General features: G+C 41.0%; 1 protein-coding gene across 1 annotated transcript in view; it reads left to right on the forward strand.

Moving 5' to 3' along the window:
* WDR70 (WD repeat domain 70) overlaps positions 1-20,636 on the forward strand; it is a 276,786-nt gene that overhangs the window by 249,910 nt on the left and 6,240 nt on the right. The window contains exons 14-17 of the mRNA XM_070476595.1: positions 5,232-5,332; positions 6,972-7,051; positions 8,832-8,948; positions 11,123-11,285. Of these exons, the coding sequence (XP_070332696.1) occupies positions 5,232-5,332; positions 6,972-7,051; positions 8,832-8,948; positions 11,123-11,285 (461 nt within the window). The remainder of the gene's footprint in view (positions 1-5,231; positions 5,333-6,971; positions 7,052-8,831; positions 8,949-11,122; positions 11,286-20,636) is intronic.

A 20,636-nucleotide genomic window follows, 5' to 3' on the forward strand; every position in this document is an offset into this window, starting at 1 on the left:
GAAACCACTTCTCCGAAAGAATCTCTGAGTTAGCTTATCCATTCTTGTACTATATGACAAAAACCAAACATGAAAAAACCAGATGGAGTTTCTTTTACAGTGTGGATCAGCAGCTGGGAAGGATCAGGAAAGCGTGTTTCATCATAATCATGTTTAAGATATAAAATTAGGAAGGGTGCTGGGCTTCTTTTAGCATGTGAAGTAGAATAAGAGAGGTGTTTGGATATGTGCATTACTGACACCTAAGATGTTATGCAGGCATTGATTTCTTTTATAGTAACATTTGTGAACTGGGCAGTAGCAGACTTTTTCTTTTATGATTTTAGTAATATCATCTGCTTTTTAGTGTAAACTTGCTCAGATTTCTTCTGGGTTAGGTGATTTAAAATCTGCAGCGACTCTTCCCTCCCATCGTCTAAAGCAGAGCGCTGCATAATTAGGAGGTATGAAGGCATGAGCATGGGCGTCGGGAAAACCTCCCTGAGCATCCCAGCTCCTCTGCGTACAAGTTCTGTGACCTTGAGAATGTTACCCCGCCGCCTGCAAGCCTCAGTTTCTTCTTCTTGTGACACCAAGAGGTGAAGATGATTAGTTTTGTAGTGTTGTTGTGAGGTGTCAGCTACTTTTATAACATAAAGTTGCAGATAACCCGATCGTTCCTTTCTTCCCATGTCCTAAAATACAGATTCATTTCTCTCATTTTTTCTTCCTCTTCTCCTTATTTGCTTCCATCACATCAAGTAAACCAGAAAACCACAGCAGTAAATTATTTGGGGTTTTTATGGCCTTTTTACTTTTGCGGAGGGGTAATTCCAAAGTTCCTGTTTTGGAATCTTGACACTGCCTTTTGTACACAAAGTGTTTTCTTCTTCTCTGCCCCACTCCCCCTCTTTTCTTTGGTCTCTGCAGAGAAGAGAGCTCTCTGTGTTGAGCACTTTAAAGTCTGATTACTGCCTTGTCATCTTGCTTACGATCTCCAGCACCAGTTACTGTCTCTCTCTGGCTGCTGCTTGAACTGAATACTTTGGGGGCAGACTGTGGTTCCTCTGCACCGCCAAATTATCTAAAGTGACAGTAGCTTTTGGTTCAAAAAGCTAAACTGAATTTTGTGGTAACACAGAGTTCAGTTTAAGCAGCTAGGGGAAGCCAGTGGTGGTTCCACAATGCTTTGGTAAGATGAAGTGGATCAGTGTAAGAATAAAATCTTTTATCAATTTAATAAAGCAAATCAGTATATTTAAAATATGCAGACTAACTTCAGAATCTAGTTCTTGGCAGTGCAGTGCTTTCTGTTTGGTCCGTGTAGATCTCCTGTCATGATGGTTCCCTCTGGTCCTTTAATTCAGATGTGTTCTCTGCCCTCCATTCGTTGTCTCACTCAGTAAATCTGTCTGTCTGAATGTGGCAAGCCCCCAGCTGCAGAAGTACCTCTTGAAGAACAGAGGATGGAGGGTGACTTTGTGGATGGTGGATGAAGTGAATGCACTCTTTCTAAGTAGCTGTAGCTCATTTGTCTTGTGATAGCTCCTTGGGCTTCTAGCAGGCACGTGTCCCATTGTTGTTATGTAAAACCCAGTATGTGTGTTTGACAAGTTAGCAGCGGCGCAGCTCTGCTGGTTCCCCAGCCTCGCTGCCGTCTCAGCGATTGTTTGGTTTGGCAGATGGCCAGCTCTCTGCTATAAGATGCATTTCCTTGACAGGACAAAGTGTGGAGCCGCATTAGCTGCAAAGTTTACGAAGGTTAGCTAAACACACACAATAAATATTAATAAACAACAAAAAAAAAGCCCACCCACCTTTGACTTTGAATCCTGTTTCTTCATTCCATGTTTTGGAATCCGGGTAGTATTTGATTAATAACCAGTCTTAGGGTAATTGAGCCTTAAGTATCTTTTGTCTAACTCAGACTGCTCCCAGCGCCCTCATGGGATGCCTTGGTGACTCACCACCTCAGTGGATGGCGCTCTGGAATGACTAGTTAGTTCAAGGGGGCTCACTTGCCTTCTCCTTCCTTCTGTGTAAAAAGGAGGGTAAACGTGCTTCTCCATGAGAGCTTGTGCTGCCCAGTCACGTGTGTGTGTGTGTGTGTGTGTGTGTGTGTGTGTGTGTGAGGGCGTAGGAGGGAAAGACTGTGAACGGGAATAGAGATGCAGTGCCCGGAGCTTGGACTCCCTGGAAAGCAGTCAGACGTTGGTCTGCTGGCCCGGCCATTGCCTCTCTCTGACATTTACACCCTCGGCGTAGACGGAGAGAGTAACGGTAACCTGCTGCCCCTGGAAACTGCCTGTTTGGCTGGTGTCTTGGAATTTATCAGGCCTACGTTGTGGATCTTTTCCAATTCTGTACCCTGCTCGCTTGACAACATATTTGAGAACCAGTAATCTTAGACTGCTTAGCCAGACCTCTAGAGAACCAAGGAAGGGAGATAACTTTAGTACTATGTCCTTAAAATTGTCCTGGGGCCAATTCTGGGCAGCTGAGATTTCTGAAGACCCTTGAGAGCCCCTCTCACTGTCTTCCCTTGCCCCTCTGGCTCTTGTTCATCCCTCTTTTCTGGTCCACATTGGGAGGGCACTAACCCTCTGTGTTTGTATGATACTTGAGTGTAATAAAAATCTGGAGGAATCAAATTATTTCTCATAGGCAGTAATGATTTTAACTTGAAAATTGTCCATCTCCAGCCCCACCTAGCAAAGCAGTCTATTTAGTTTGGGTGAGTTGTAACTTTAATTCATTCCTGCAGCAAATATTTATTAAGTATCAGACACTAATCTAGGCACTTGAGGCCCTTGGCCACAGGAAACAGACCAGGAGCAGCCTGTGTAGAGCGTTTATTCTAGTGGGGGCGGCAGACAGTAAGCATGTGTGCGTGCCTACTTAGGCTCTTCCATGTGTCCGACCCTGTGCGACCCCACGGCCCGTAGCCCGCCAGGCTCCTCGTATCTGTGGGGTTCTCCAGGCAAGAATGCCGGAGTGGGCTGCTGTGCCCTCCTTCAGGGGATCTTCCCGACCCAGGGATCGAACCCACATCTCCTGGGTCTCCTGCATTGACAGGTAGGTTCTTTACCACTAGTGCCACCTGGGAAGCCCAGACAATAAGCATAATTAGCAGTAAGTTATATATTATGTTAAAAGCATGATTAACAGTAAGTTGTATATCATCTTAAAAGGTGACACATGCTATGAAAACAAGGAAAAGAAGGGGAGTTGTGTGGCGCAGTTTCAAATAGGCTGGTCCGAGTAGTCATGACAGTCAAGCCAAGACTTGAAGGAGATGAGTATTGGCTTGGATGAGCTTATTCTAGCTTTGATGGGAAGTTGTTTGTGACTCTTTTCAAGTTTCCACATACCTGACCTTGATCATCTAGAGATTTCCAGTGGTCTAGGCATGGTTCTCACATTAGTCCCAGTGACGGAGCACCTTGTAGTCAGGCTGTGCTTTGCAGATCATGAACTATTGATAAAATTAATTCCATCTTACCAACAAGGCAGTTTTATTGGGAGAAAAGTGTGACTTTTTCTACACACGCACTGTAAAGTAAGTTTCACCAGCACGTGCACAAAGGCGACAGCAGCCTCACCCCCTAGTTGTTAAACTTTGGTTTACTGCTTTCACATTTTACTGAAAAATATGATTTACTATTTTCAAGTTTTTCTATTAATATTCACTCACCGTTGTATATGTTTTATCATCTTTTAGCACTTGCTAGTAGACATTGAGTAGCAGATACTATAGGTTTAAAAAAAAGAGTGAGGGTTTAAAAATCTAAAAAATAATTAAATGCAAGTGACAGGAATGAGTTCAATGAATGTAAAAGTATTAAACTCATCAGAACCATAAAAACAAACAAAAAAAATAGTGGGGCAAAAATTTAAAACTGTGCAAACCTGCCTGTTGAGCTTAATTTTCTCCCTGATGACAGGATAAACACAGCCACTCTGGTTTGATTTTCTCAATAGAACATCTCAACCCTGTTCAGCAGTGCTAGAACCACTCTTCTAGAATATTGTCAGATTTGAATTTGACATTTCTTACATTTCTTCCTTAGTTTCTCAGGAATCTCAGAGTGGGCTTTGTAGCCATTTAACTATGTGCATTTTTTTACCAGTCAAGTGGAAGCCAGAATTTCTATCAAAAGGAATTGCAGAAATTACCAGATATTCTATATTAACGAAAGAACTAGATGGTTGGGGAGAAGAAGACAAAAAGAAAAAAAAAATTCAGCCCAATTCAGATTTTGAAGACAGAAATTTCCATGATTCACATTTTAATATTAGAATGTAAGATGGTAATATCTAATTGTACCCTTTCCCATTAGTCCTTGTACATTGCTTGGCACATGGAGATTCCTAATAATCACTGGATTAATGTTTCCACTCATTTCTTGTTCTATCAGAGTGAGATCTGCAGAACCCAACATGTGGTATTTCTGCCTACCAACCTTAGCCTCCTTTCCCCCCCTTAATTCTATCCCTGCCATCTCTTCCACCTCTGCCCTCTTATTTCAGCAAAAATTAAAAACAGGTTGTAGTTCTTACTGGGAACTTGCAGTTCTTTCTGACCCCAGAACAGCACTTATTTTCCTCACCAGTAATGATTCACAGGATCATAGCTTCTTCCAGTGAACCTTCTCCTAACCTGCTTTTTGTTCAGGTTAACATCACATCTTTATATTCCGTATCTCTGTTTTACTTCTGCTATTGTCCTGCTGGTTAATCTCATAGATAGGGAGATATTATTCATAGTTCACAAATGTGTGTTGTTCCTGAGAAAGCTTTATGAGATTTGGATCTTTGTAAACTAAAAATAGTAGCCACCTGGCCTCAATATGCTGTCCAGAGGGGCATACTGTGTGCATAAAAACATGAATCGCTGAGGTCTAAATCCGCTTCATTGGTACAATGAACCAAGTTATGTGGGTTCAGCATTCCAAGATGCCAGCCTCACATGTCAGCAGAGCTGGGAAGGCCCAGCTTTGCGGCTTTGACACTGTCAGAAAAGGAGCGGAGAGAAGGCAGGAAGGGGCATCTTTTATATTTTTATAGAGTGTCACAGAGATAATAAGTGATAGAACAGGACTCAGTGGTTTGGAGGAAAGTGCCCCAGAAGCTGCAAGTCATCGTCAGGGTGGCATTCAGTTTAGTAAACTAGCCATCCAAGTACCAGCAGAGCTGTCTTTCCTTTCTCTTTGCGCCCCATTTAGATGATCCCCATGCCTTTTCCTTTTCAGAGTGTTGTCCGCTGCCTGTGGCACCCAAAGCTGAACCAGATCATGGTGGGGACTGGAAACGGGTTGGCTAAAGTCTACTATGACCCCAACAAGAGTCAGAGGTATTTCATAAGTGTTGCCTGTTTGAGATGGATGACAGCAACTGGGGGGAGGGCTTTTTTTTCACCCCTGCTTTTATTTATTTTCCTCTTTGATGGGGATCCACCCTTTTAGAAAATGCAGCTGGCCCAGAGTAAAGCCTCAAACTCCTCATATTGTGCTTTAAAGAGGATTTAGATAGCTCCTTGATCCATACAGAATTCAAAGTGAAAGTTTCCTGGGGATTTGCAGTTCTTTAGCTGAAATGTTGAGTGCAAGGGGGGGAAAAGGCCTGCCCACTCTGCATACCACCCTGGACAGTGGCATTAACAGTGATGCATGTAAGGGATTAAACAGAGCAGGGAACGAACCACTCACAGGAAATGGAACCGGCTTGTCTGTTTTGTTCCCTTTCTGTTTGGGCTTTTCTCAGGTACCGTTTGGGTATTTGGTGGTGGTGTTCTCTGCCAGCAAAGGAGGACAGCACAGACAGTTTCCCCTTCCACCCCACATCTGCCCAGTTGCCAAATTTAAGCATACCAGTGTGTTTCAGGCATCTAAAAACCTCACTGGAGGCTCAGTCAGTCCCTCAGTTATTTCTCTTTTCCTTGGGCACAAAGGTAAACCCATGTCACCATCCAAAAGGGATGGCCTCTTTCTCTCTATTAAGATGCAGTAAGTGATTCGCTGTTTCTTTAGAGTAAGCCTTGGCTATCTAGTACAAAATTCACATGCTAAATTTACTGGGGTCCCCCATAAACCTGTTGTGAGATCCCACATTCTTCTGGGGGGAAAGGAAGCCTGTCCTCTATTAGTGAATATTTACTGACTATAGTCTGGCTCTAAATAGAAGCAGACAGTCCTGTTCCCTTCAGAATTTTCTGGAATTGGAACCTTTGCCCCATAAAATAAAATTACATATTGTAGTCTTTAAGAAAAAATAGGATTTTGTTTGTTATTTAATAAATTAAAAATACTAATGTAAGTAGGATGAAAGGAAGGGGTCCATTTTACTTGAGAAAATGATGAACCCCATTTGATAGCACCCTTTAGAAGGCACTATCTTTGGACTGTTTTAAAAAATTTACTTATTTGTATTTGTCTCTCCTGAAAGGGATACTCATTATTGCTAAGGAGAGTGAAGCATTGTAAGCACACTTTTGGCTAATCCCACACATTCTTGGGCTGTAGCCCCTTGGCAATCCTGCCAAGCTGACTAGGATCCAGACACTTTACTCTTGTATTTGAGATGTGGACAAATGCCACTTGGGCTGTAGACCACCCAGGTTGCTTTCATCTGAGCCATAAACTAAAATTTGAACCCTGTGACCTTTAGGGTGAAAAGGTTGATTAATGTTATTAATATCTCTTTAAGATCTTAATTTTAGGTTATTTCTATAGATTTTTTTAACTAGCCTTTTGTTTTCCAGTTACCTTTCTAACCCTCTCACACAGTAGTAACCACTGATGCACAGACTTGCCATCCCATATGTTTAATCTCTTATCACCAAGGGCTCCATCTGTTGCCAGTCCTTGGAAAGTCAAGGACTTGGTGAGATGATGTGTACAGAGTGTGTTCCTGAAAAGTGTCTAATGCTTTTGACATCAACTTTCTGTTTCTAAGACCAAATAAGGGAAATAATTTGCTTTAACTCCTCTCAGGGGAGCGAAATTATGTGTAGTTAAAACCCAGCGGAAGGCGAAGCAAGCAGAAACTCTAACCCAGGACTACATCATCACCCGTAAGTTGTTAGCATGGTCTCTCTGTCATGCATCTGTCTTCTAGTCTTGTGTGATGTTGCTCTCATGGCTTTAGAGACAGAAGAAGCCCTCCAAGTTCAGGCATATATTAAAAAATACCCTATTCATGTGTTTAGGATGGGAGTCATGTAATAGCTAACTCGTCCAGCTTCTGTGATTCATCACAGAGACAGGGTGACTTCATGTAACTTTCAACCCCAAAAGGAAGAGCCTAAATTCTGTGACCCTGTGACAGATTGATCCAGAGACCTTCAGGTATAAAATGAACTACCCGAGGTACAATCAGAAATCTTATCAGAACAGAGCAGCGTCTCTCAGGTTTGTTCACACAACTTTGTTGATCTGATAGATTTTTGTTTGCCAGAGTCACAGTCTCAGACCTGCCACGGGTAGCGGCTAGAAAGATCTCAGATGCAGTAGAGATTGCCATTAGCAGGTGTCCCCATGGACTTTCTCAGCGGCTCAGTCTCAAGCCCAGGGGGCGCTGCACTGCTGGGTTTTCTCCCTGCTGGTGGGTCTTGTATAAAACCAAGCCCCTTGTAGCTGGTGATGAGTAAAAAGATCCCATGGCATTTTTTTTGTAAGAGTAGAAGTGTTAAAGTCAGTGTCAGAAGCAGTCTAGCTCATGTAATTACATGCGGCCTACTTAAATTCCTGCAGTCGTTTGAAGTGAAAAGCTATTTTTCCCTCTCCTAAAAATACTATTGTGTCATGTTGCCGAACCGAGTGATGGGTGGCTGTGTTTCTCAGCTCCCCTAACTCAAGGCAGGCATATTTATTGGTGAGTGATATGGTCCTGGCCCAGGCTGGCAGTGTGCATTGAGGATGGCCGATACTAGAAGTGTTTTTCAGGTGTTATAGCCATTTCTGTCATTCACATCATAAATTTCCTTTAAACCATTATTATGCCTTTAATTCTCCCCCAGTTTTCTCTTTTAAAGGAGTTTTAATTTGCATGTAAACATTCAAAGACATTATTCTGGTACTTTTTGTGGTCATAAATAGATATTTAATTCTTTCCCCAGCAGTTTTCCCCCTCTCCACCAGAATATGACACTGTTTCCCTTATAAATTTGTATTTTCTTTTATATTCTGAAATTTAATTCCGACATTGAGTGAACAACCAAGAGCAATTGGACGGATGTTTACTCTCTGATTTTTATTCTTTTGTCTACCACATTGAAGAAGGAATAAGTCCCTGTCAAGTCACCACGTCAGGAGATTCAGCCACCTCTGTGCATTCAAGACAGCCTCTGTCCCAGTTTCCGTGGGATAAGAAGTGTCCCTCCCTTCTGGTTGCTCAGTGTTGTCAGCCGTTCCTGAGAGGCGGTCACATTTCAGAAATGTGTGAAGTGACTCCAGTGTTTATGAGGCCTCTGAGGAGGCAAGCTGTTGACATTATTCACATTTGGGTCCTGTAAGAAAAAAAGTAAGAGGCAGCCCCATTAAGTGTTTCTTGTCAAAACCACAGAAGTTAAGTTTAACTGCTGCCCACGGTCTAGTAGATGGGGAGCCTCATCAGTGTTTCCGTGACGGTATTTGACAGTACTTCCTGAGTGCCATTAGTTGCCAGGAGAGGTGAACAGTGTGTCTGGTCTCAAGCGAAATTGGCTAATTGGTTGCAGTAAGACTGTCTTTTATTATTAGATGAAGGCCGTCATTATGACTTCCATTTCATCTACATTTAGTCATGCTCTAGCTATGTTTTTGGATGGAAGGGTTATTATCATAATGAAATTTTTCAACTGTGACTTCTCCTAGCTCATGCCTTGCCTATGTTCCGCGAACCTCGCCAACGGAGTACAAGAAAACAGCTGGAGAAGGACAGACTGGATCCCCTGAAGTCTCACAAACCGGAGCCTCCTGTTGCAGGCCCAGGTGACTGATCTAGCTTGTGACCCGCAGAGGGGGTCATTGAGGGCCAGGGTGGGGTAATCAAGACAGAACTTGGAAGATCTTTTGGGCCTGGATACCCGTCTTCAGAGATTTTTACTAAATAGGATTTTTCAAACACCTTCTTTGAGCCTCAGAACTTTTTGCTTAAAGAACTGATGCAGAAGCCCAGTGCATAAAACTGATGCAAATGGAGCTGTTGTGCTGAAGGAGAGAGGAAGCCCAGAGCCCTTTCTTCTTGGTCTCCAAGTCCTTTAGGTGACCTCACTGGAGCTCTGGGGTGCCTTGGAACTCAGTGTTTAAATCACTGCTCACCATACCGGCTTAAAATTCAACACTGAATACTTTGGCCGAAATTTAGGCTGGATTAGAGTTCACAAGAGGCAGAAAGAGGCCATCATTTAGTTCTGCATTATTTAAATAGAACTGCCCATTTTCTAATTAAATAGATATATAATCTAAAGATTTAATAGACTGTGCTAAGTACCATAAAAGAAGTTATCAATAAAGCACTAAGGCAATGTAAAAGAGTGTGGTACGGGGAAATAGGGAGGGTTTAAAAAAAAAAAAAAAAAGAACTGCCCATTTTCCTAGAAGATGAATAAAAATCCTTAGAGTTTCTAAGAAAGTAAGACCAGAAGAAAGCAAGGCAGCATTGGCCATCATATAGCCTTACCTTTACTAGAATCCCTTTTTCTGTTATCAGCTGCATAGTTTCCACTTGTTCTAGGTTCATAAGCTTATATCACTTATGACTTGTTTATTCATCTGAACCTGACTTCTGGACCTCTATCTCTTTGGCCTGCCCCTTGAGCATTGAAAGAAAATCTCATATACCAGTCTCAGTTTTTTCCCCATTTTCTCTGCCATCGTCCTATAATCAGAATTCCTGTATAATATTCTTGCCTGGATTATTAAAAAGCCCTTGTAACTAGGCACTCTCTCAACTCACTCTCTCCTCACTACTGCCTTCACTCATCTTACAGCTTTTATTCCCGATTTCTGTAGTTTTCATCTTGCTGCTGCCCCCACATCTTCAGAAGCGGTGCACTGTCCAGTCACATGCCCAGAGGTTCAGAGTTCTCTACAGTCTGACTCTCAGCCATGGTTGAGCTTTACACCTCACCTCTCTCCTCCTCTAATCTTCTGATAACGACTGTTGGTTCATTCCGGCCCCCAAATGCCTGTTGAACTTCCCTCTTTCTATACTTTTGTATTTTAACTATTCCATTCATTGAAAATAACCTTCTCTGTCTTCTGACTTCTCCCACATTGGATGTATTTCTTCCTATAGATCCCCTTCCCACATCAGCCTGAAGAGCTGTCTTCTTCTAAGTGCTACTGATACAATAGTTACTGGCCATACAAATTCTCTGGCAATTATTTCCTGCCTGATAAAATTAATCTTTTAGTGCTACTTGACTTTTCATGTGGTGTTTTGTCTTTTTTTTCTCTTTTTAACCTCCTTGAAAAGTCATATGTCTTTTGAGTATTAGGAACCAGGCTAGCAGTTGAGGGTCCAGTGGGGAACAAATTCCTGCCCAGGTGAAGCTTCCTGTCAAGAGCCATTATGTGTAGTAAAATAATGTCAATCAGTCTATTCATCTTATTTGCTTTTCTTTCATACAAGGTCCTTGGAAGATGGCAAGCCCTAAGATATTCTTGTTTAAAACTAAAATAGCATCTAATGATTATTGGTTATTTTTATTAATTGAATTTCATGTATTCATGCCAGGATAATTTTTTAAGGCATATACATGGCAAACTATTTGTATTTCTTCCTACATTGCTGTCATTGTGTAAATTAGGCAACTAAAGCATAATAAAAACATGTCTGTATTTTAAAATATTATGGGGAAGTTGAGGTTTGGTGATGTTCCACTTTGGTTGTGATTTCCTTAAATGAAAGCAGAAAGGATGATACTCAAGTACTCTTAAGTGTGCTTCAGACCAAAGTCTATGGAAGCCCCAGAATGCTCAAAACCTTGATTCTTCACAGAATGACAAAAATCAGGTCAATCTGATTCCCGGACCCTACCCTGTCATTCATTTAACCTGTAGCCTGGGCAGCCAGCAGTGAAGGATTTTCAACCTTGTCAGGTAAGCCCAGAGTATATGCTCACTCTGTTCCTGATTTGCTTTTTTTCCCTTTGGAACAGGTCGTGGTGGCCGGGTTGGAACTCACGGAGGCACTCTGTCTTCATACATTGTGAAGAACATTGCTCTGGATAAAACCGACGACAGCAATCCCCGGGAAGCCATTTTGCGGCATGCCAAGGCAGCCGAGGACAACCCATACTGGGTTTCTCCAGCATACTCCAAGTAAGGAGCCAGCCTTTTAAAACAGGACATTTCTTGTGTTAACAGATTGGGTAGGACATAGCAATGGCTGCTTTGGGGTTCTGACTTCTCCCTATCTTTTTTATTCTTAAGCATGAGAAATAGGCCATGTATAATGGTCCAGAAACATAGGCATTTGTTTATATCTGAGGACTCTAACATTCTAAATTTTTAAACTAGGCCACTTCCATCAGAGTTACACCAGTATTCTTGCCTGGAAAATTCCATGGACAGAGGAGCCTAGCAGGCTCCAATCCATGAGGTCACAAGAGTCAGACATGACTGAGACTCACACAAACCCATTATGGGGGTTCCCTGGTGGCTCATGTCTCCACCTGCCAATGTAGGAGACGGGGGTTTAATCCCTGGTGGGGGTGATCTCCTGGAGGAGGAAATGGCAACCCACTCCAGTATTCTTGCCTGGGAAATCCCATGGACAGAGGAGCCTGGTGGGCTACAGCCCATGGGGTTGCAAGAGAGTCAGACATGACTTAGCGACTAAAACAACAAAACAACAAGCCAGTTATGTGAAACTCATTCTACCTGTGATTAAAAAAGAAAGGAAGAAAGAGAAAGAAAATCACTGCCTATATGCATTATCTTAGTTGTGAAAGTTGCTCTGTCTTGTCTGACTCTTTGCCACCCTATGTATATACAGTCCATGAAGTTCTCCAGGCCAGAATACTGGAGTGGGTAGCTGTTCCCTTCTCCAAGAAATCTTCCCAACCCAGGGATTGAATCCAGGTCTCCTGCATTGTGGGTGCATTCTTTACCAGCTGAGCCACCAGGGAAACCCAAGAATACTGGAGTGGGTAGCTTATCTCTTCTCCAGGGGATCTTCCTGACCTAGGAATCAAACCAGGGTCTCTTGCATTGCAGGCAGATTCTTTATCAGCTGAGCTATAGTTAGGATTAAAAAGAGGAGAAGGAAATAGCAATCCATTCCAGTATTCTTGCTGGGGAAGTCCCGCAGACAGAGGAGCCTGGCATGCTGCAGTCCCTGGTATCCTAAAGAGTCAGACACAACTTAGTGACTGAACAGCAACAACAAAAAGCAAATGAAGAGGAACAGTTTGTAGGGTCCATTATTGAGGATTAACTTTTATTTGTAGAGCTGGTTTGTAAGTAATACTTAACACAGGCAGAGTAGAGCCTGCCAGCTCAGATTCCCTGTTAGCTTAACATAGGTGAACTTGTAGTGGTTAGACTTACAGAAAAATCATAAAAACAGTACAGAGAGTTGATATATACTTTTCACCCAACTTGCCCTGATGTCAACACTTTACATGGCCATAGTACATATGGTAGATTTAGTCCTAATTTTTAAAGGAATCTCCATAAATAGTCTTTTGAGCTTTGCTTTTTTTTCACTTAATAGTATGACCTGGAAAGCACTATCCATCAGTTCAGAGTTCATTCTCATTCTTTTTCACAGCTGCATAGTGATCCACTATGTGGCTATACAGTGGTTTATTCCACTACTCTCCTGTGTGCGTATTTAGATTGTTCCCAGTATTTTGCAATTACTAACATAGTTAATAAATTTGTGTATGTGTATTTTTGTATTGTTGGAAGTAAATCAGCTTTTTTGTTGATGTTTTTATGTATTTCTAAAGTTTTCTCTTCAATTATGAGAAAGCTGATGTTTATATGCTGGAAAAAAAATCCTTTATAAACCAACTCACGTGTTATACTGATATTTGATCCCCTATCTGCTGATCATTATGAGCTATGGATACTTTGCCTAAAAGTAAAACACAGTGTCTTAGCTTGGGTTCCTGAGAAGCAGACCTTGAGAAAAAGACCCCTATGAAGATGATTGAAGCCAAGAAAGAGTACAATGTTAAACAGAGTTCCAAGAAAGGTCATTTTCCTTAGTATCCCACAGGGTGACCCTGGAGACCCTGGTCAGGGGCGCAGTAACTGGATTGCTTCACTCCAGCATCTGTTATCATTGGTGATGGCTGGAGATGAAACTGGGGGAGACACTTAAGGTACTTTCAACTCTCTGGGGATCCAGTAACCTGGGGACAGTCCTCTGACAAAGAGAGAGATGGACACTACCGCTGTGAGTGAAAGCACCCTGCAGAAAAATGATAAAGCGATTTGAGGGCCTCTGGTGGGGAGCATCGTATCCTCTACTATATGTCTTGTAGCAGAGCAGACTTTACTCTATGACATCAGTGGTGGATGTTCGCAACATGTATGAATAACCAGACAACACAGATGGAACGTCTCTGGACAGTTAGTTGGATAATATCACAACAGCTAAGAGGGTCATATCAAGGCTGGCCAGCTAAATAGTTTGCATTTAGCCTTCATTTGTATCAAATCTGTGTGCTATAAGCTAATACATGTCAACACATCCTTGGCATTCAGATATGCTTGTGGGCTTATGGATTATGCCTCTGTTGACGCTTCTGTTTCTAATGGAATGGTTAATGTCTATTACATTAGGGATTTTTTATACTTCAAAAATTTGTTTAGAAGCATACCAAAAATTATCTGAAGAAAGAAGAGTAAACAGAGCCATAGTTTAAAATTTGCCAAACATAGTTAAGTATCATTTTGATAGTGAACTGCTCCAAACAGATGTACATATGTTTGTACACAGAGTAGATTGTTGCAGTGTCTCCACAAATATTGAAAAAATGTCATTCGCTGATTAATGATTGATATTAGCAACATGAGCTTCCCAGGTGGTGCTCGTGGTAAAGAACCCACCTGGCCAGTGCAGAAGAACTAAGAGATGTGGGCTTGATCCCTAGGTTGGGAAGATCCCCTGGAGGAGGGCATGGCAACCCACTCCAGTTTCTTGCCTGGAGAATCCCATGGACTGAGCCTCGTGGTCTACAGTCCGTAGGTTGGACAAAGAGCTGGACATAACTGAAGCGACTTGGCATGCATGCATATGCTAAAATCTTCTTTTTCTTTCCTTTGAACTTTCTGTTTATGTCTTTTGCCCTTTTCTCTGTTTGTCTTTATATTAAGGAGCTTAACCCTTTGTGTGTCATGCACTGCAAGTATTTCTACTAGTCAGTTGTCCTTATTTTTACTTTGTTTATGACTTTTTTCCCCCAACTGAAAAAATTTTATTAAATGTGGTCAGATTTAGAGGGGTTTGTTGTTGTTGTTTAGTCACTAAGTCATGCCTGACTTTTGGCGACCTGCATGGACTGTAGCCCACCAGGCTCCTCTGTCCATGGGATTTCCCAGGCAAGAGTACTGGAGTGGGGTGCTGCTTCCTTCTCCAGGGGTTCTTCCCGACCCAGGGATCAAACCCAGGTCTCCTGCATTGGCAGGTGGATTCTTTACCATTGAGTCACCTGGGAAGCCCCTTAAAAATTATATCACATGCAAATAATTTCCAACATTTGTACCTGCTATTTCTTTATCTTATCTAATTGTACTAGTATTGCCAAACGGTGGTATTGCCAAAATGGTATTAATAATAAAAGCAATAGTGCATATCCTTTTCTTAAAACATGTGTAATTGCCCTTTTTGTAGATGAAAAAAAGTCAAATATTGGCAATTTCATATTGTTCAATTTAGTAGTATCTCTCCACAAAGCATGACAACTTCTGAAAAGACCCACATGCAGGATGTTAGAGAAGATTCAACAAAGATTTATGGAACACCTACAATGTGTCAGATATTGTACTAAGTTATCGTTTATGGAGCTTATATTCTGGTAGACAGAGACAGACAATAAATAAATCCATAAATGTTAGATGGTAGCATGTGCAATGAAGAAAAATAAAATAGAGATAAAGGGACATAGAGTAATCAGGGAGAGAGAGGGGCACTATTTTCAGATACGATGATCAGGATAGAACCTCTGCTAAAGCGGTCTTGGGCTTGAGTGGAACGAGAGAATGAGCCAGGCAGGTATCCAAGGGAAGAGCATCCTAGGCAAAGAAAACACTGTGCGGAGACGAGGGGCATGTTGCTCTGAAATAGATGCTGAGTTTTATTGAATTCCTTTGTCGTGTCTCTAAGAATTTCTACTTTCTGTGTTTCTGTTCTGGGGGGAGGTTTTTTTTGCCACACTGTGTGGTTTGTGGGATCTTAGTTCCCCAACCAGGGGACCAGAGATGGAACCCATGACCTCTGCAGTGGAAGCTCAGAGCCCTAACCACAGGACTCCCAGGGACTTCCCTGTGTACTTCTACTTCGATCAATGAATATGATTAATCATACTACAAAATTCCTGATAGTGAATCATCCTAGCATCTGTGATACGACCCTCACATGCTTGTGGTTTGTTCTTTGTCAGGTGTTAGGCTGCCTTCATAAAAACCTCATGTGCTTTCCTTTTCTGTATATACTCTTGAACTGCCTTGTGTACCATTAAATCTTTTTGTAAAAATCGGATAGATGGTGAAACTGTTGAAGTCAGCTGCTTTTGTGGAGGAGAGGGTGAGTAGTAATTCCTTAATCTTTCTCTTGCTTGTCTATCCCCTCATGGGAAGTAGACTGTTTAGATTTTCTGACTTTTCTGAGTCTGCTTGGTAATTAATATTTTTTTGGAAAAAAAATTTGTCCACATTTTCAACTTTCTTTAAATAGAGTTAATTGAAGCAGAAATTGGTTTTGTTCATTGATTACTCTTACCTAATGGCATTTTCCTGCATCATAGGCGGTTTACTGTTATTTATGATTGAATAATATGCTAGTCATAGCAGTTCTGCAAAATGGGTTGAATAGATACTGTCATATCCTTACCTTACATGTGAGAAGACTGACAATTTACAATTAAAACTAGAATTAGACTTTGTTTTTCTTAATGCCTTGTAAGGTTTCCTTTGTAGCTCAGTTGGTAGAGAATCTGCCTGCAATGCGGGAGACCTGGGTTTGATCCCTGGGTTGGGAAGATCACCTGGAGAAGGGAAAGGCTTCCCACTCCAGTATTCTGGCCTGGAGAGTTCCATGGACATGTATAGTCCATGGGGTCGCAAAGAGTCGGACACCACTGAGTGACTCGCACTTTCCCTTTCTCTTGATCCCTAATTTAATGAGCTTTTCAGAGGTCTGTGGTCTCTCTCAATATACACTTTCCTGCTGCTGCATTTTACTCCCGTCTCTTTCCTTCCGTTCAGTTTTGTCACTTTACATTTATTGCATACTAAGTTCATGGTGCTGTCTGTGGCATGTGATTTGTTAGCCTGAATTGCCATGCAATTTCTCCTGTGTTCACCTGCTAGAGTATACTATTTTACTGCCAAAAGGCAGAGTGTTTGAAGGGCAGCTAATATTTAAAAGGATCTTTTCATAAAGGTCACTGTAATTGAGAATGGGTGTCTGGTTGTTCTTCTTCACTGCAATTGACTTGTGTCAGTGATGAAGTGATGAAGTGAAAATTTACTGTATCTTGCATTATCCCAGAAAAACACAATTATTGACAGATATTAGACAAATCTGCCTGCCTGCTACTCACCTTTTCTCTCCAGTGATAAGAACAAAGAGTCTTTGAACCCTTTACCTTTTCTTTTGAGTACTGAAGTTTCATTCCTGGCACTCGCAATCTAATAGCCCTGAAAGTTTTAAAACATAGCAGGATCACAGAGGACTCTGATTTAGCTACACATGGGCAGATTCAATTAGTTTCTTGTCAAAAGATGTTGCTGTAGGGAGGGTAGGGGAGCCGGCTGGGGAGGGGGCAGGATGAAGATCCAGAATGCTGTTAGTTTACATATCCCCACGGATGGTTGTGTGTGGGAGCCTGAACCCTGGCCAGCAGCCTGGCAGCCTGACAGCTGTGTCAGCCATGGGCACTTTTTTTTTTCCCCCATGGGCATTTTTCTTGCCAGTTAAGCTGCCATTATCGCTGGTTCAGTCAATTTAATTTTCAGTGTGCATGTCTCATGTGATATAGGATGCATGGATATGTGTGTGTGCATTGAAATATCATTGCCATCTATAAAGGATCCACTGAAGTCATGTTGAGTTACTAGGCAATATTTCAAGAGGTCACTCTTCGAGTAAGTAAAGATTTGTGTCAGGAAGAGACATAAATCCATAGAGAGAAGTATAACTTTTTCCCCCCTGAGTTATGGTTGCCTGACTGATATCACTGACCACTATATTCCTATGTAAAGGCCGGTGTTTCTCAAAGTGATTTTGTGGACTGTCTGTGTCAGAGTTGAGGGTGGGAGTGGGAAGGTTAATAATGCAGATTTCTAGACTTCACCCCAACTCAGTTAGACTGAGATTGGGGCTGGGAATCTGCGTCTTAAGAGGTTCTCCAGGTGATTATTTTGCACGCTAAAGTCTGATAATAATTTTTAAAAGTAATTATGTAAAGTAAACCACAAGTTATTCACCTTCTAAAACTTCATATGTATGAAATACATTATTTTGATTATAGAAATTCATACTGAAGACAAGTTATTTACATAGAAGAGCATTTCCCCCAGGGTTGGTTTTTTTTTTTTTAATAGTAAGCTGCTGTGTTGTATTTAATATCTATTTTATCAGATACATTCTACATACAACTTTTGAAAATATAAATTGGGTAATAAAGGATGTGGTAATAATGACACTGCTGTTATGCTTACACCATGCCAGTCATGTTTAAAATTCATATATATATATATTAAATAAATTAAAATATATATATATTTAATTCTTTTAATCCTCACAACAATCCTATGAGGAAGGGGTATTATTTTTCCAATTTTGCATATGAGGAAACATAACTTGACCAAAGCCATACAGGTCGCAAGAGGCCAATACAGGTAGAGCCATACAGGTAGTCTGGCTCCAAAGCCAAGCTTCCACTTTTAAGTACTACAGCATACTACTTCTCATCACAAAGCAACTGATAGTAGTTATTGGAAAAGTTGAATAATAGTGAAGCTGAAAAGATTACCGTGTGTGCCAGCGTGGCGTAATGGAAGAATGCTAGACCAGGAATCAGAAGTCCTGGGGTTTAATTCCTGCTCCAGGGCTCACTTGCCTTCATGAGACTCTTTCTCCATGTATGAAGTAAGAGATTAGCTTTCGTGCATGTTTTCAAATAGAAATTGTGGCACATCGCTATATACATTTTATAAACGTGAGCTTAGGGAGGGCATTGATGTTACCTGGGCTGCCTCAGGCCTGTGTGCTTTTTAAAGATTTAATCATTCTGACTTGTTTACCCACTTATTGATAGTGATTTTAGAAGATTCTTTTTGTTTTGTCCTCTCTTTTTTCCCCCAGTTTCCACAGGTTTCATGTATGTCCGTTTTCCCACTCACCTAGTCTTTGACCTCTCACACAAGCATTATGAGTTAGTATATCCTGTTTAATGAGTCTGAAATATGTTTAGGTATTTTCCAAAACATGCTGTGTTCGTTTCCTGAAAAAGATAGAACATTCTTTTTCTTGTTGCCTCTCATCTTCTTATGCATCCCTAATGTTTTTACATCTAACTGAATTACCTCGCTATATACCTGAAACAACATTGTTAATCAACTGTGCTCCAATATAAAATAAAAATGTTTAATAAATAAATAATAAAAGTTATCTTTGCCTAGCTCTTCACCAAAAAGAAGGGACCATTTCAAGTGGAGTCTTTTGGTCAAGCCTTTATTTAATCTTCATAATTCTGCAATTGTGATGCCTGGGTCAGAGTTCATCTCTACCATATTCATTCTAACAGGGTTAACAAGTGTGTCAGATTGTCACGTCATGGCTATAATTGACTTTGGCTTTGAGGTTTTTCCTTCATAATAAACAATGGGCCCTGAGCCAAAAAAGCTTGTGGTTTACAGTCACATACTGATGACTAAATATTACAAATGATTTCCCCTCATACTCATTCTATTACCCTGGAGCTCGCTTTAGGCTTTTTGAATGAATCATATCAGGAGAATATCCATAGCTAAAAAGAATCTGACCTGTCAACTTCCCATTGCAGCCAGAGACACTTTGAGACTTCTCTCTGGCCTGAGCACTCAAGGAGGAATGTAGGAAGCCTAGGTTAGAGCTTAGTCAGAAGAGAAGAGACAGCCTTTGAATCTTTGAAAGGACACTTTGAATCTCTTACATAAACACTGTATCCAAAAAAATGCCCTTTTGGAAGATTACAGGGAGAATTTATATTCATTACTGACTGTTCTACATAAAATTCCTCTGGATGGAAACACTGAAGATGCTTTGAGAAGCACTGCTTCAGGTGTGGCCCTAAGTTGGAGGATTAGGTTTTTCTAAGGTGCCTCCTTTTTATCCCAGGAAGGGGGTTTGTTCTTCCTCATTCCCAAAGTGGAAATGAGGTGGGACTCAGATTCTATTGGGCTTCTGTCATTGTTCTATGCATGCTATTGCTGGAAGAAGACTCATTTTGTACAAATAACTTTGAGAATTCAGTTTAAAAAAATGTTCCAAGGGGAACATTAATCAGCAAGAAGTTTCAGCTATTCAGAATTTATAGATTTGAGAAAGACATTTGCTTAAGCTTTTATATTTACTTCATGAAATATTAACTATTAGCAAGTGTAGAATGTTACTGAAGCTAAAACAAAGCAAAAAACCCATTACCCCTCCTCTGGTTAGTTTATTTAACTGTTAGCAGTAATAACTATATTGCTGTCTAATCTGCTCTTCTTTTCTTGGTAACTCTAATAAACAAGATGACATAAATAGTCAAGTGAAAAATGTTTACTATTTGCCAAATGAGTTAATCACACTGGGAAATAAAATTTTCACATCAGCCTTCTGGGAGTTTATTTTCAGTTAACACTTAGAAAAATGGGTAAGTGTGGACAGTAAACCAGTGAAACAAAGAGTCTGGATAAAGTTGGACACTTCACTACTTCCTAGTGAGGCTTATTATTAGCTCATCCCCCCTCACCTGTTGAGCATGTATGATGCTTGGGCTTAATGGAATGTTCCCCTTATTTCCTTTTTCTTCAGATCAGTCCTTTTATAGGATTTTGTTTGGGGCTCCTGAGGTAAATCTGCTATGAGACTGTAAGTTTGAGTTGACCTGTCTCTTGAGAATTCTAGAGGAGCTGATTAAATAGAAGACAGGAAATGGGTGGTTATAAAATGCCGCCTTGAAACCGTAGAATATAGTTCTTGCACATTGTTTATTTATATGTGTATTTCCCTAGTTGCTGCCATGTCTTCAGTGCCCCTTTGGTTTAATTTTTCTACTTTTTCCTCATGGAAGCACCCAAAAGAGTCTGTGTTAAATCCAGTGTATGAATTCCGTTTCTTCAAGCTGTCCAGAAAGGAATCCGTGTTATGTGGCCGGTGACAAGGTTAGAAGGGGCTTAGAGGGTTTTTTGTTGTTTATGTGTTGGTTTCCTATTGGTTTTAAAAGTAGGAATTTCTGGACCAGCTTT

This window comes from Odocoileus virginianus, chromosome 14, assembly GCF_023699985.2.
Source record: "Odocoileus virginianus isolate 20LAN1187 ecotype Illinois chromosome 14, Ovbor_1.2, whole genome shotgun sequence".
Taxonomy (NCBI): domain Eukaryota; kingdom Metazoa; phylum Chordata; class Mammalia; order Artiodactyla; family Cervidae; genus Odocoileus; species Odocoileus virginianus.